This window comes from Daphnia pulicaria, chromosome 1 (assembly GCF_021234035.1).
Source record: "Daphnia pulicaria isolate SC F1-1A chromosome 1, SC_F0-13Bv2, whole genome shotgun sequence".
NCBI classification, from domain to species: domain Eukaryota; kingdom Metazoa; phylum Arthropoda; class Branchiopoda; order Diplostraca; family Daphniidae; genus Daphnia; species Daphnia pulicaria.
Window position 1 is genome coordinate 29,829,329 of NC_060913.1, and position 14,607 is coordinate 29,843,935.

Genomic DNA, 14,607 nt, shown 5'->3' on the forward strand with positions numbered 1-14,607 from the left:
AACTACTCGTTCCTTGAGCTATTGTCACTCAAATTCGAGTGATATGCATTTCGCAACGAGAGCTTCGATGAGCTTCGAGTACATTAAACCCGTGAAAGTGAAGATTAGGTCTCTAAGAAATAAATTCAGTGATCAAAAGAGACTGGTACTAGTTATATAGTCGAACTTTGATAAGAAAAAAGGCACCTACTGCATTTTTGGTAACAAATTTCAAAAACTTCCTTATTGCCAGGGTTGTTGAAAACAATCAAAAAGTTATTTTTTTAAATATTGGGTGTTTTATTTATTTGTGATTTCATACAACTTTCTTTCGGAAATGATTTATTCTTCCAAAATAGGTACAAACCATAAATTCATCAATATCGTAAATAGGTAAGTTAAAAACCAACAATCTTATATGATTTATAACAAAGATAACGAACCAAGGTTCAAAATTTAGGAGAAGTAAAGTTTGTTTAGAAAATTGGAAATATTTTCTTATGCCATGTTTGGTGGTATCGGCTGTTTTTTTTTTATTGCACGACACCAATAAAACTAATGATTTCCCATCAAAAACTGTTAGGCCTATACTAAAATACAATTTAATGGAAGAAACGAAAAATCGTCTTGAAGAGACGGAATGCACACTAGGTAACGAAAAAATATGTTCTCGAAAGCCTTGCCTTTCAAAATTTAAGAAATTTATGCTTTTTCATTCAAAAACTATTAAAAAATCTTTACGGATTATTGGACAAGAGATTCCTCCTAAACCGGGAATCCAGATACGAGTATTTTTATGACCGAAAAATGGAAAGGAAGGGGTATCGCCATTATGTATTTTGGGTTAATTTTTTTTTCTGCGTAAATATTAACCGTTCCTACCCAAAGTTTGGAAACGCGTGAGAAAACCGTATAGAAAAAGCAAGTTTCTCGGCGTTCCCAAATTTCCAATTTTCGTCGGAACGCGACGATTTTTTAAAGTAGACATTGGGATAAAGATTAAGCTAATTTTTTTAGATTTTCATCGTAAAGGGCAAGGTAGGTTTTTTTGCAAGCCATAAGTTTGGGAACGCTCATTAGAACGGGTTAAGGTAGAAAGACACAAACTTTGAAATGAAGAATTTCACAAGCTCTACGACAGTCTGTATTTTCAGATTTTTTGCTTCCTTCATGTAGCTTTTGCTTTCATTCATTGAAGTCAATTCTAAATTGGAAATAGAATAATTTTTTTTACCGTTCTAGTCCCTTTCCCCTCATTTCAACTCTTCGCGGAGCTGTCAATCCCTCATAAGCGCGCCATTTCTCTGTTTTGCCTTTCACAGAGAAAGAGATGCGCTTGTGTGGGTCTTTGGGAACGCCGAGAAAAATGCCTTTTTCCATAAGGTTCTGTCATGCGTTACCAAACTTTAGGTGGGTATTTTATAAAGTCATGCGTGTTAGTTTATTGAGCAGGAAAATGGCTCAATGTGTTTTATATTAAATTGGCGGAAACTATACAAAAAGCACACCTTTCCCAATTTTTAGATTTTATTTGCACTTTTCCATTATCTTCTTCTTCCTTTCTCTCTTTCAACTTTCCCACCAGAAAGAACGAAATTAGAGGAACAGTGATCTTCCTCAGCCAAGACTTCCGTCAATTTAAAATAAATACATATAAAGCAATTTGCCTGCTCAAGAAATCAATACGCATGACTGTATATAGAAGGGGAGAGTGATCCGGCTTGGCCTACTTTTACATTTTAACCTGCATTTCTCTCAATCAATTGGAGAAAGTCGGTATAGTGAGATTCAATCCACTTATTGATTTCTAAATATTTTTATCCCCACTAGGAATAAAAAAAGAGGAAAAAATTAGCTATCAAAGTCGTATTTTTAGTTAATGCAAAATCTCTTTTTTTTTAAATCAAAAGCGCTTTTTAAAATGAAAGGGGGAGGCTTCGAGTTGCGGGGAATATTGTTCGTGTAAATGGGGTAGAGTGCCCCATGTTTTTCTTATTGGATAAAATAAAACCTGGCGATGGCGTCCTGAACTAAATTTTCCGAACCTTTTTTCCTCCTATCTCTAAACCGGAAAGACGATTTGTCCCGAGAAAATGTTGCATTGTTAATTTTGCGTTTTCAGCCAATAATCTGGTAAAAAAAATTGTTTTATGAAAGAGGAAAGAATTTTCATGAAAAAATTTTTTTTGCTAAATTTTAAGTTGACTAGGGAATTTTACAAAAGAAAAAAAAATGGGCGACACGATTTAAGGGCAAAAAATTATTTATTTGTGGTCCATACTACTTCAGACTATTTCAGTAATTTTTTTGAAGATGTAGATTAGTAAAGACAATAAAAGGCAATTTTTAAATAAAATTCCTCTATCGAAAGACGAATAAAAACGGTGGATGAAAAATTGCACACTAACCTAATTTCTCCGTTCTCCCCTACCTTTTTGACATCTTTTTGTTTTAAAATTAAGAGCAAAATTTTTTTTTCTTGAATTCTTTTTTAAAATTGTCTTTTGTTGCTATTTAAGTTTCATTAAAGTTAGAAAATCAAATAAAAATGTGAAAAAAATGGAACAGCCAGATAGAGAACAGATGGGTTCTAAAAAATGCTATAAGTATTTACAGGCTACTTTTTAGACTTGCAACTTAAAAAGAATTTTTTTTACTTGTGTACACTTCAGAAATGTAGCTGATATGTTTTTTAGGCAGAAAACCTCAGCTAGGTACAGTCGCGGCTGAAAGTTTCTATACGTGTAGCTCAAAAATACGCCTTTTTTCTGTGTAATGGCGGATGGGGTTAGCCTATGATAGAGGTTGAGCTACCTTATTTACTTGATTTTCTCAATTTTTACCCCCTACCCCTTTCCCCTCCGACAATGATTTGTTGGCGCGGCTTTCTTAACTATGGGTAACCATGGCTGATAATCAGACAATTGAGTCGATACCCAATAAACTACCAATAGCTCTAAAATGAAACGTTAAAATGGCAGAGGATTGATCAGTTTGTAACTGTGGAAATTACTCCATCGATTCGTTTCATTTTAGCATTAGGCAATAAGAATGCCTAACGTTCGCAATTTGCGGGTAAATTAGTAATCGATGTTCAGAGAAAGAGTTAAGTAAAGAAGGGCGGTAAACAATAAAGAAACGAGCAAATAAGGTTGCTCAGCCTCTACCATAGGCTAACACCATCCGCCAATACACAGTAAAAAGGCGTATTTTTGAGCTACACGTATAAAAACTTTCAGCCGTGACTGTATACTGTATTCTTGAACTTCCGATTTTTTTGAAAACTTTTTTTTTTCAAAATAGATGACTGCCGTATTTCATATTCATTTGTAGTGGGAAATAGATATGAGGAGTAGATTTAGTGCTTTTAGATTATTATTTTAATTGAAAACTGTTTTAACTTTTTTTCATGTAAGGAAGCAAAAATAGAGTCCAAAGAAAACTTTCATTATTGCTAACAATTGAAACTATTAATATAAAATGGATGGTGTTTTGGTTCGAGGTTTAGAGTATTAATCTTGAGGTTGGTCTTTCAGATCTCAACCTTCTCTCGTAATTTTATCGATATTTACTGAAATTTCAGTAGGGAAGATTGGGGCAAGTAGGGTAGTATTTAAGTTTGAACCCACAGTTTTTCTTCCTCTTATGACCAAGGTATTGCATTTAAAAAATAACCTGTTATAGTCTTTACTAGTTCATATCTTTAAAAAAATTACTGAAATAGTCTTAGTAGTATGGGAACAACAAATAGGCCTAAAAATATTTCTTGTCGCCTAAATCGTGTCGTCCAATTCATTTTCCTTTTTCTTTAGTAGACTTCTCTAGTTAACTTAAAATTTAGTGAAAATAAGTTTCTAAAAAAAATTTTTCTTCCTTCGAAAAAGAATTTTATTTATTTTTATTGCTCAGATTATTTGTTGAAAACGAAATATGCAGTATTTACCTAAAGTTTGGGAATGCGTGAGAAAACCTTATGGAAAAATATTTGTTTTCTCGGCGTTCCCAAAAATGCAATTTTCGTCGTAACACAACGAATTTTTTTTTGGCCGTAGCCATTATAGGTAGCATTTAACTGATTTTATTTTTATTTTTGCGATTAAGGGAAGGGTAGGTTTTTATTCGAGCCCTAAGTTTGGGAACGCTCCGTAGAGCTATATGAAAATTTGGGTTCTTTGAAGGGAGATAACTACAGAACGAGTTAAGGTAGGACGACGAGGAAAACTCTGAAATGAAGAGCTCCCCAAGCTGAACAAAAATCTTCATTTTCAGATTTTTCGCGTCACATTTAATGTTTTCAATTGTAAATTGAAAACAGTTTTTTATTTTTTGGCCCGTTCTATTCCTTTCCCCCCCCCCATTTCCACCCCGCGCGTCTTTTTCTCTGTTAAACAGAGAAAATTCGCGCTTATTAGGGGGTGAAAACCCGGCGTGGGTATGAATGGGGGGAGGGACTAGAACGAGCCAAAAAATAAAAACTGTTTTCAATATTCAAGAAAACAGCAAATTCAAGTCTACCTGATAGGTCATTATATAAAAGATATGGGGAAGAAATTATATAATCGAAATAAGGTATATCTCAGCCTCTCCCACAGGTTAAGTTCATCCACCAACAAAAGGCGGATTTTTGAGCTAAAAAACAAAATTTCCAGGGACCAATGTATACTAAGTATTACTCTCTGACTATAAAATATCACCTCAATTAGAATATGCCAACGTTCAACGGTTACAACAAGATCACCCATGCGTTCTTGAGCTTATCCGGAAGACTTATTTTCATAAACCCTTCCCCCCGGACATCCCGTTAAATCTGCAGAATATTCCAAAGACCAACGATCCATCAGCTGGTCAAGCTACAGCCGTAATGAGGTTATTGGGGAATCAAAGCAATGGCTTTTTTGTTGAATGTGGTGCATCAGACGGAGAATTTCTTTCAAATACTCTCTACATGGAACGATTCAAAAACTGGACGGGAATTTTGATAGAGCCAGATTATGCATCATACCAATCTTTATTGACTCGCAAAAGGAAAGCATGGTCAAGCAATACTTGCCTCAGCATAAAGCCCTTTCCAACAAAGGTATTTAGAATAAAATAAAATTAATGACCCTACAATTTAAAAATTGATATTTTTTAGGTTTATTTTAAATCTGGTTTTGCAACTGGAAGCATCCAAGAAATTGCACCACAATTTGGAAACACGTCATTCATAACTGTCCAGTGTTTTCCATTTTATTCCTTCCTACAAGCGTACAGGCAAACGTCAGTGGATTTTTTCAGTCTTGACGTTGAAGGATATGAACTTGAAGTCCTCAAGACCATTCCTTGGCATAAAGTCAATATTAAGGTAAAGTATACCAAGGGGAAGTATATCTGTCGGTGTAAGGGTTAGAAAACATCCCACGAAAAATATTAAAAATGGCGCAAACGTACATTAGCCTACAACCCCCCCCCCCAAAAAAAAACAACAAAAACAAACAAACAACACTTGATTAATTTTGTGTTCTTTTTACATAGAGTAATCGTAAGATATAGGCCTACTTAATTTTGGGCAGAGGATACTTAGATACCCCATATTCATAGGCTACGAAACCGTCCCAAAAAAGAGGCAAAAAAGGCTTTTTTCATTATCTTTTTCCCAAAATATAGTATGTAGCAAAAACAGTTCATCGCCTCTTATGTCACAATCCCCCTCCCCCCGACTTTTTAACAAAACGGATCAGCGCCAGAAGTGTTCGAAATAATAAAATTTAGAGTATAAATCTTATTCAATAATATGCCTAACAGATAAGTATACTTAATTTTAGCCTCATGCTAGTTTTCTCTATTCTATCTCCAAGAAACCTCATCAATTCTTGTAGTGAAAACTTAGTATTATTAGTTAAAACCATTTAATATAAGGCTTTCAATGGAAACTGTAAATTTTACACAGATACTGAGATACATATGATGAGTACAAAATTACTAACTCAGAAGAGTAACGATCGGTGATGTTATGGTAAGAGTGCTTAATCGGAGTTTTATTGCATGAAGAGTCTCTCTCCGAACCTTTTTTTGTGTTGTTAACCACTCAGATTCCGTCGTGGTTTGTTTTGTGACTTTTTCTTACCAGCAACCACGGACCACATATAATTATTTTTGTAGCTTTATTAGATACGAAAAAGTAGTGAAATGCTTTAATATTTGAACTTAATTATAATCAATCATAATTTTCGATATATTTTCCAGATTATTTTGAAAAATAATTATTTCTTTTTTTTCCGGGGAAAAGTATTCTCTCTTACCTAAAGATTGATAGACAGGCCTACTTTTAATAGACACATCAAAATTATATTTATCTGGTGTTGTATGATAATTTGACTAAAACATTTTGATTGTATAGATAATAGTAGTGGAATGGGAACACGTCAAAGATGGTGAAGACGCAATTATACATTTCATGGAAGACAACGGATTTATTAATTTTGGCAAGATTTCTACCCCATATGCACGCGACATTGTTTTTGTTAAGGATTTTTTACGGTTTGTCTCTTAAAATTACTAAACTAACAACTATATCAAACCACTCCTTTTTTCGTTTAAGTAACAAGGACTTTCGACAAGAAACATAAATATTGTACTCGAATAATGCTATAAGAAAAATTATTGCTTAATTTTCATTTTTTGCGTAATTTATGTACATTTATTTGTTACTGCGTTTAACTTCTCGTACACATTTTTCAATAAGTTTCAGAAGGAAAAATTGTTCAAAATTAGAATTAGCTTTTTATTGAATTTTATCGGTTTTTTATTTTTTTTTGTACATTTTGCTTAAAATTAGCTTATTTTGCTTAAAATTTGCTTATCTAACCTCTTTCGGGCAAGGTGTACAAAAATTTGTTTTTGTGGTGAACCACTCAAGCCTAACTCTAGTATAAGAATTGACGAAAAATAGTTGGCTATGATTTCATCACCAATGGAACTCACCAATGGAAGGGAAATGCTAAAAACGCAACTAGGTCACTCATTTTGTAGGGAGGAGTGGGACTAGAAGGCAAAGAAGCAAGTTGCTCTTTTATCAATATTTCAAAATCGCATTTCATTTAAAAATTTAATCTTTTTTGTGCATTATCATCATTCGCACATATATTATAAATTTTAGCAATACAAAGCCGCTTTCAAGATAAAAATATCATAAAAACTTTTCGACTTTTATGATGTAAGATTTTTTTAAATAAATTTTTTTAATAAGAATATTTTAAAAAAATAGTGGTATAGATAATTTGGTTTACTAAAGACTCTTTTTTAGGAACACAAACAATAGAATAATCTAAAGTGGCATAAATATATATATTTTCGTTTAAACCACCTTATGTTGGGGCAAGTTCTGTCTGTCACCGTAGGGCTAGTTTAATGGAAAATTTTAATTGCGTGTTAACAACCAAAATAATGAAATAGCCCAAATTACTGATAAATATTAAAAACTTAAGAAGGAAAATAGATAAACTCCACACAGGAGAAATAAATTGTTCTTGTTATGATTAATTTGATCAAAATCGAAAATAAAATAAATAGGTTCAAGATAAAAGAATTTTGCGCTTATTTTTAAGACAAGAAGATATAAGAAATGTGTTTGTATGAGGGAATGGGAGACAATAAAAAAGGTAGAAAAAAACAGACCACTCTCCCATAGATTATGTCGAAAAAGGTAGGCTAATTTTTTAATTCTCTACAATATGCGTCGACTTTTTTTACATCATGATTAGAGATAGAGTAAAAAGAGGTTTTCCCTATTATAAATTAGGAAAAATATATTTCAATTTGAATTTATTATATTGCCCAAAGCAATTCTGACGAAAAATCTATAAATGTCCCGATAAAAAATTGTGGTTACATGACTAACTGATGAAATTGTTTTATTTTTTCAGTGATTTGCGATACAGTTATGACTGGTTAGGAAGAAAATTAAAGGAGCCATTACTTCTTTCTCGATAAATTTTGTTTCCCACATTATCAATCTCGACAATTCTTCGACCTAGGAGAGCGGTCACGAACTTAATTCTGAATTTTTGTTTTTTACTTTAAATTTATTTGTGTATTGTAACGTCCCCTTTTTACGATCTCCTCTATTTTTTCGTTGATTTATGCAGTACCCAACAAATGTATTGGAACCCCCATTCAAAATTTCGGTGTTTTAACCCACGCGAGATAGGCTTTACGTTGTCACGCGCGGGAGTTGTGTTTAGTAGACTTAGAATTTACCTACGAGTTTTATTTTTTTCCTCTGAAAGATAAATTAGTACTCTTTATCCACGATTATTTTTTCAAAAAAGTGTAAGGATTTCACAAGGAAATATATTAGATTTTAATTAATCTGGTGATGTGGGGTGTAGTGGCTAAAGCGTCAATGCTTTGGAAAAAAAGGCAATGATGCTATGGTTTCGATCCCCTGCTGAACCCGTCATAAAACTGTTGGCCTGCGCCTCGAGGCTGCGGCATAACACTAAAAATGTTATTAGACAGGATCCTTGATTGCTTTCAAGGATATGACGTTAAATTCGCGTCATTAGAACTTTACTTGGATAGTGCGCGTTACAAATAAATCAAAATCAAAATCAAAATCAAAATCAATTATTGGATCATCCATCAAATATTTCGCATGGTCTGCACTCTCATTATTTTTGGGGTAAAAGTCTAGTTTAACTTCCTGATTGTTACTTTATAGTACTGTACTATATGCTAAGTCTAGTAAAGTATCCAAGAGGAAATGAGCCCGAGTGCAACGAGGAAAAACAAGGGATTTGGGTGGGCAAAGTAAATTACAATAAATATAGTATAATCACAATTCTTTAATTTACTTTACCAACCCAAAACTACCGTATTTTATTATGTTTGGCTAATTCTCTGCTTCGCTAATCCATTGTTTTCAAAATCCATTATCTATAACTTAAATATACAGTAAAAGTTAAATTTTAAATTATTAACGTGCCCATAAAAACGTAGTGTCTAACAATAAATCGCAGTAAAAATATTTATTTGGTGGGGGGAGACCACCCCAAAACCCCCTACCCATTTTCATTTTCTTTCTTATATAATTTTACATCTCAAAATACTTGCTTTGTTCGTTAGTTATTAACTTTAAACTTCATAAAATAATTGTTATGGGAAATTATTTACCCTTCATTGGTTATCCGATTGGTTTTGTTATAAACTTTATTTCAGTATAAACGTAGTAACACTGAGAGTGACATTAAAATCAACAATTTTCCGTCCTGATAAACAATATTGTCATGTTTAACAAATTTTGCTGCTTATCCATTGTTGCCAAAATCAATTAATTAAAACTTAATATAAAAGATTGTGCATTTTTCCAGAGGTATGGACAAATGGTTGCCAATGACCCTATTAAATTTCCCACACGGATATTTGACGGGAAGCTAATTTTTTACTAGCGACATTTGTATGGACATGATACAGAGGCCCCTTTGGATCAATGCCATCTAGGCTGTTGCGACATTTGGACATTCAAAGGGGCTTTTTAGTAAAATGGTCGGACCCCCCCCCCCCTTTTTTGGAAAATAAACATTGTCATTGGCAAACATCTCTCCATATCCCTGATTGTGCACTTGTGCATTGTAGACTATGAAAATAAATTGTAGTAAAAATATTTTTTGTGGAGGGGGTACCCCCAACCCCCCCCCTCCCCTTTTTATTTTTTTCCAAAAATTTTTGATTTTTGATAAATTCTGAACTACAGACTTATGATTATTAACTTCAGACTCTGAAGTCAATAATCATAAGTTTTCTTACCCAAAATATACATATTTTCGGGGGAAAAAATCAAATAAAAATCAAATAAAAATGGGGGTTGGAGGACGAGGGGTCTCCCCCCTACATAAAATAATGAAAGACTTGAGCAGCCTTTGACAATAAATCATAACAAAAATGAATTGATTTTAACTACATTTACTTAACTTCATTAATAAAATAAAATAAGTCGTGATTTCGAGTTTGGCGCCCAATTGTCATTTGACGACAAGACAAGTCCGAACTTGTTTTGTCCCATCCCTCTCCCGTTTACATGTTCTAGGTGGCGCTAACTCCTTCCAGCGCCTTTTTCTATTGTTATATGTCACCCTACCCCTTATTCGAGGCCTAAAGAATTTCGCCTCGTTTTCGCCAGTCTGACCGCAGCAGCCCATTTTGATGGTCAGCCTCGTCGTTCGTCGTTTATTAATTTTTGATCGTTTTTCGTGCTACCTCGTGCAGAACTTGATTGTGTGTTTTTCGGCTTCAATCATCCGAAACAATCGACTTTAACTGTACGTGATTTATTGTATTTTGCCGTGAATACCATTCAGTGCAGCGTTTACCGCAGAGTTGTCCAGCAAAACTTTGATTGTTGATTGTTGGCAACAATCATTCTTTATTTAACTAGACTTTAATTATTGTGTGTGAATAAAAAATAAAAAAAACTTAAGGTTTTAGACAGATTTGAACCACCAGTTCGTTGTCATTTGATTATGTAATCTCAACCATAATCTTACTATGCCATAACCATTACTATAACTAAATGAAAAAATCCTTTTAAATCGTAGTAAACTTTTTTATTGCTAGCTATAGGTGATTTGGTAACGTTTACTTTTTGGTATTTTGATTCTGGTTTCAAAGGATTCCGACTTGTCATAATAACGACATTGTCAAAGAATATTCCTCACTGTAGAAGACTTACTATACTTTTTTTATTAAAGTAAAGTATAGTAAAAATCAGGTAGTTAAACTAGCCTTATACCCTTGGGTACTGGAAGACCAGGTAGGGTCTCTTCGAGTATGCCTTCGATTACCCTTAGCTTACTACATGGGTTAAGTACCCTATACCGACCTTCAAGCTCCATACCGCAATTCGGTTACCATGGCGCACCCTTCGCTTACCTCTTGAGTAAGCAGAAATAGCCTTGAACATACTCGAGATTTCGAGTAGGTCACTCGAACAATTAAACGTGCTCGAAATTTGGTGCCAAAATGCTTCATTCGTGTATCGTTACATCTGGCAACTTAGCAAGCCAATTTTAGTGTATTTATCGTTTGTATACATTCTGTGTTTCAAATTTCTTGATTTTTAAATACTTGTAGTCTATGTTATATCAGAAATATCCTCGTAAAGAAGTTTTAATTTAAAGTGTCCATTAATTCTTGTTGGACACGCAAATTTTATGAGTCACATTTCAATCATAATGCCAACTTCGTTTCAATTTTGACAACCAGTTGTACAAGTTTGGATTTTGCATTGTGATTTTGTTTAGCCACATGTCTACCAGACATTATAATAATACAAACAGGTATATAAGAACTCAATTATAACTACAAAAATTTTAAACTATAATTTGCTTGCTAGGACTAGGAAACCTCATATATGGCTAACTTTGACGCAAGAGGTTCAGTACGATAATTGAAGTGTAATGCAGGCATTCTATTTCTTTTTTCATCAACAAGCAGAAACAGCAGATAATATCTCCTCCTAGCTCATAGGCTATTCTTTATTTGTTCAGTTCATAATTACACTTTATTTATATTAATGCAGGCAGATATTTATCGGTATTGATATTCAAATTAAATTTGAGAATAATGAGAGCCCAATAATTTAAATATTATCCATCTACTATATTCCATAAGCTGATTCAATAGATTTAATACTTTTTCTTAGCTAACATAATTTATTTATTCAGTAAATAAAAATATATTTTTTAAATAGACAGATATTGCAACACTTCTCAAGTAACATCATTGTTCGGGCCGATATTTGCCGGATGGCTTTCTCGTTTGGCCACGTCGGCTGACTTAACGAACATGTTGCCAACTTGAACCGATTTACTTTGGTACGGTATATTGGCGACCGATATCGGAAAAATATCATTACCCTACATGAGCTAGCTCTCACATATACATCACATAGATTTCCCAAAATAGTTCTTTTGGTAATTAAACTGCAATCAAACCACAATAGAATTATAATCCGTAGGATTTCCGAGTGAGAGTCGCAAATCTGAGTGACATCGCATTGACTTGCTATACGCATTTGTATTGGATGCACCAAGACTGAAGCTGGGTAACATCAGACAGACATCCAAATATAGATATCTCACCATGATAAATTCGCACAGGGTGTGTTTTTCGGGGAGCATTCTATGCGGGGGAACAGATTTTTGCAGTTATAACTAAAAAAAAGGTGCAAAATGCGGAAGTGTGTGGATGTTCATTTAGAATTTAATCAACCAGATTTTTCAAACTACACAGCAGCGTGAAAACACTTAGAGTCAGTAAGGTAAAACTACTTAAAATTCACTCCCCCCCTTTTAAAATATTACAAACTACTTAAATGTGTTTATCCTACCAGATATTTTAAAGTAACATTATGTTACTTAATTTACGCAAATTTAGTGCACTATAAATACACTAGCACTAGCACTATAAATAAGAACTTCAATAAAGTACGGGCAAATGTATATTATACCGAGTATTAAAGATACAAAAGTTAAGTACTCTTAATAATGGGAGATAAATTTCCGCAATACCTACATTAAAAAAAGACTCTCTTGTCACAGAAAATAATGATATTTTAATGATGGACTTTGATAAGGATATTCTGCTGGACTCGGTAACAGAATTTGGTTCGTCGAAGTTCTATATGCTGCTGAACTGTCCTCAGGATAAAAACTCGCGTCAACTGATGGGAACAAGCCAAACTTCAAAACATCTTTAGATGTTGCAAGCAATAAAACTGAGAAATGAAAAGCAATAAATAAATGATTAAAGATGAAAACAAGAAAATGTAAGTTACATACTTGCTGTCGTTGGTTGCTGACTTTCCATCAAAAAATTATTTACGTCAAGATTGCTAGTAATGGGCTGCATGGCAGACTAAATTACTGGAATTCTATGGCTGACCTAAGTTAAATTATCAGACATTATGAACTAAATACCGACACTAAATTTATGCGATATAAACTTACTTGTCAGTTGTCGAAGTTTCACTAATATATATATCTCTTTGTGTGCCAAAATGAATCTGCTACTCACCTCTTACTATTTAAATTTGGAACATGTAGCAACAATTACAAATTCTGAAATTAGTGTGTCATAACTCTCACCCAATAGATCTAAAATTGAATCATAAAGCAGCATCTCTCGATGCAGCTCTCTTTTCAATTACAGCATGAAAGCAGTAATTTTTTCTTCTGGAATCTGGAATGGCTGGCGATTATTTACACGGAGAAATAGAAATAGAAATAAGAAAAAAAATCTGATATAATGATACAACACAAATAACATGATTACCTTTAGTTTTACGAATCTATGGATGGCTAAAATATTTGTTGGGCTTGACGACATCCATCAGTACGTTAATCGACGACTTGGCGTCATTAAAATAGTGTCGTAAGATTTGCGAAAATTTGATTTTTTGCAGGGCCCCGGTATTTCGTGTCCGTGGAACATGAAACGTGTACCGGTGAGTTGTGGAAAATGCTCCTGGGAAAGCTTAACATCGCCCCCAAATGGGGGAGCCAACTCCCCCAAATCCACTATTTATTTTTCTGTTTTGCGCCCCGGGCGTATACGTTTTTAGCTTTAAGAGTGGAAATTGACCATTAAGTAGGAAAATTGAGCATTAAGGGAGAAATTTGAGTCACTGCAATTTTTAAGTATTTCTAGCTTCTTTAAAACCTTACATTTAAGTGGTTTCACGTTGCTGTGTGGTCACTTAGAGGAGAAATGGATATGAATAACATAAATAAGTGTTTTTTTACCAGTTTAAGAATTTGGATTTAGAATATTTCAAGGAAATTATGACTTTGTTTATCAAAGCCTACAGCTAAAATCAATGACAAGATTTAATATTTGTTGGAAAAGAAATATAGTAACTGGAAAATGGTAAATGGAAACTGTATGTGTATGTGTATATAATGTTGTGGCTGTATTTGTTGGAGTCTAGTGAGGAAACTGACGGTGAACATACTGTTGTGATTGACTATCTGTATTGGGATACATTGAATATTCAACGAGTACTTACAATTACTATTATGTGATGAGGTACAGTTGGTATATTAAACACTTAGATAGATACGAAAGAAAAAGTGATGCTATTGAGCTTCTGACTTCTGCACGAGGTGACAAAAGAAGAAAGAAAGGAAAGGACTAAAACTAGGGATAGTGGAAAAGAATAGATGCTAAGCAGCACTCTGTTTGCGCATGGGTTTCAGCAACTTGACGGCCGGAGCGTGTTGCCGCACCGCCTCGATGAGCTTGTTCCAACAGTATTACACTGACATTTAACCAAAAAGGTTCAGGTGAAAGTCCCGACAAAATGAAAAATAAATGAAAGTTGAAAAAAACATACTAAGCGAAATAGGTTGAAAATAAAAAAATATAAGATGGAGGAACGAAAGTAGCTAGTTAATATGGAAATTTTTATTATTTATTTTTATTCGATAGCATATCGGCCCAACGCAGGTAAGCGTCCGCATCTGATTTACTGCCGATGTCGGAATAGATTGGCTCAAGATATCGATGAGGTCAGGATTCCACCTTTGACCGATATCGGGCAGACAAAGGCGTTTTAAATGGGTATTCAGATGTAAGTAGCCGATACTTTCA

The 14,607-nt window shown here is 33.8% G+C and overlaps 1 protein-coding gene across 1 annotated transcript; it reads left to right on the top strand.

Moving 5' to 3' along the window:
* The first annotated feature begins 314 nt into the window (after positions 1-314).
* On the top strand, positions 315-6,511 carry LOC124321270. The gene is made up of 5 exons (XM_046784190.1): positions 315-372; positions 440-630; positions 4,683-5,056; positions 5,114-5,323; positions 6,359-6,511. Exons 1-5 carry the CDS (start codon positions 317-319, stop codon positions 6,509-6,511), a joined length of 984 nt encoding a protein of 327 aa, XP_046640146.1. The 5' UTR covers positions 315-316.
* The last annotated feature ends 8,096 nt before the right edge of the window (positions 6,512-14,607 follow it).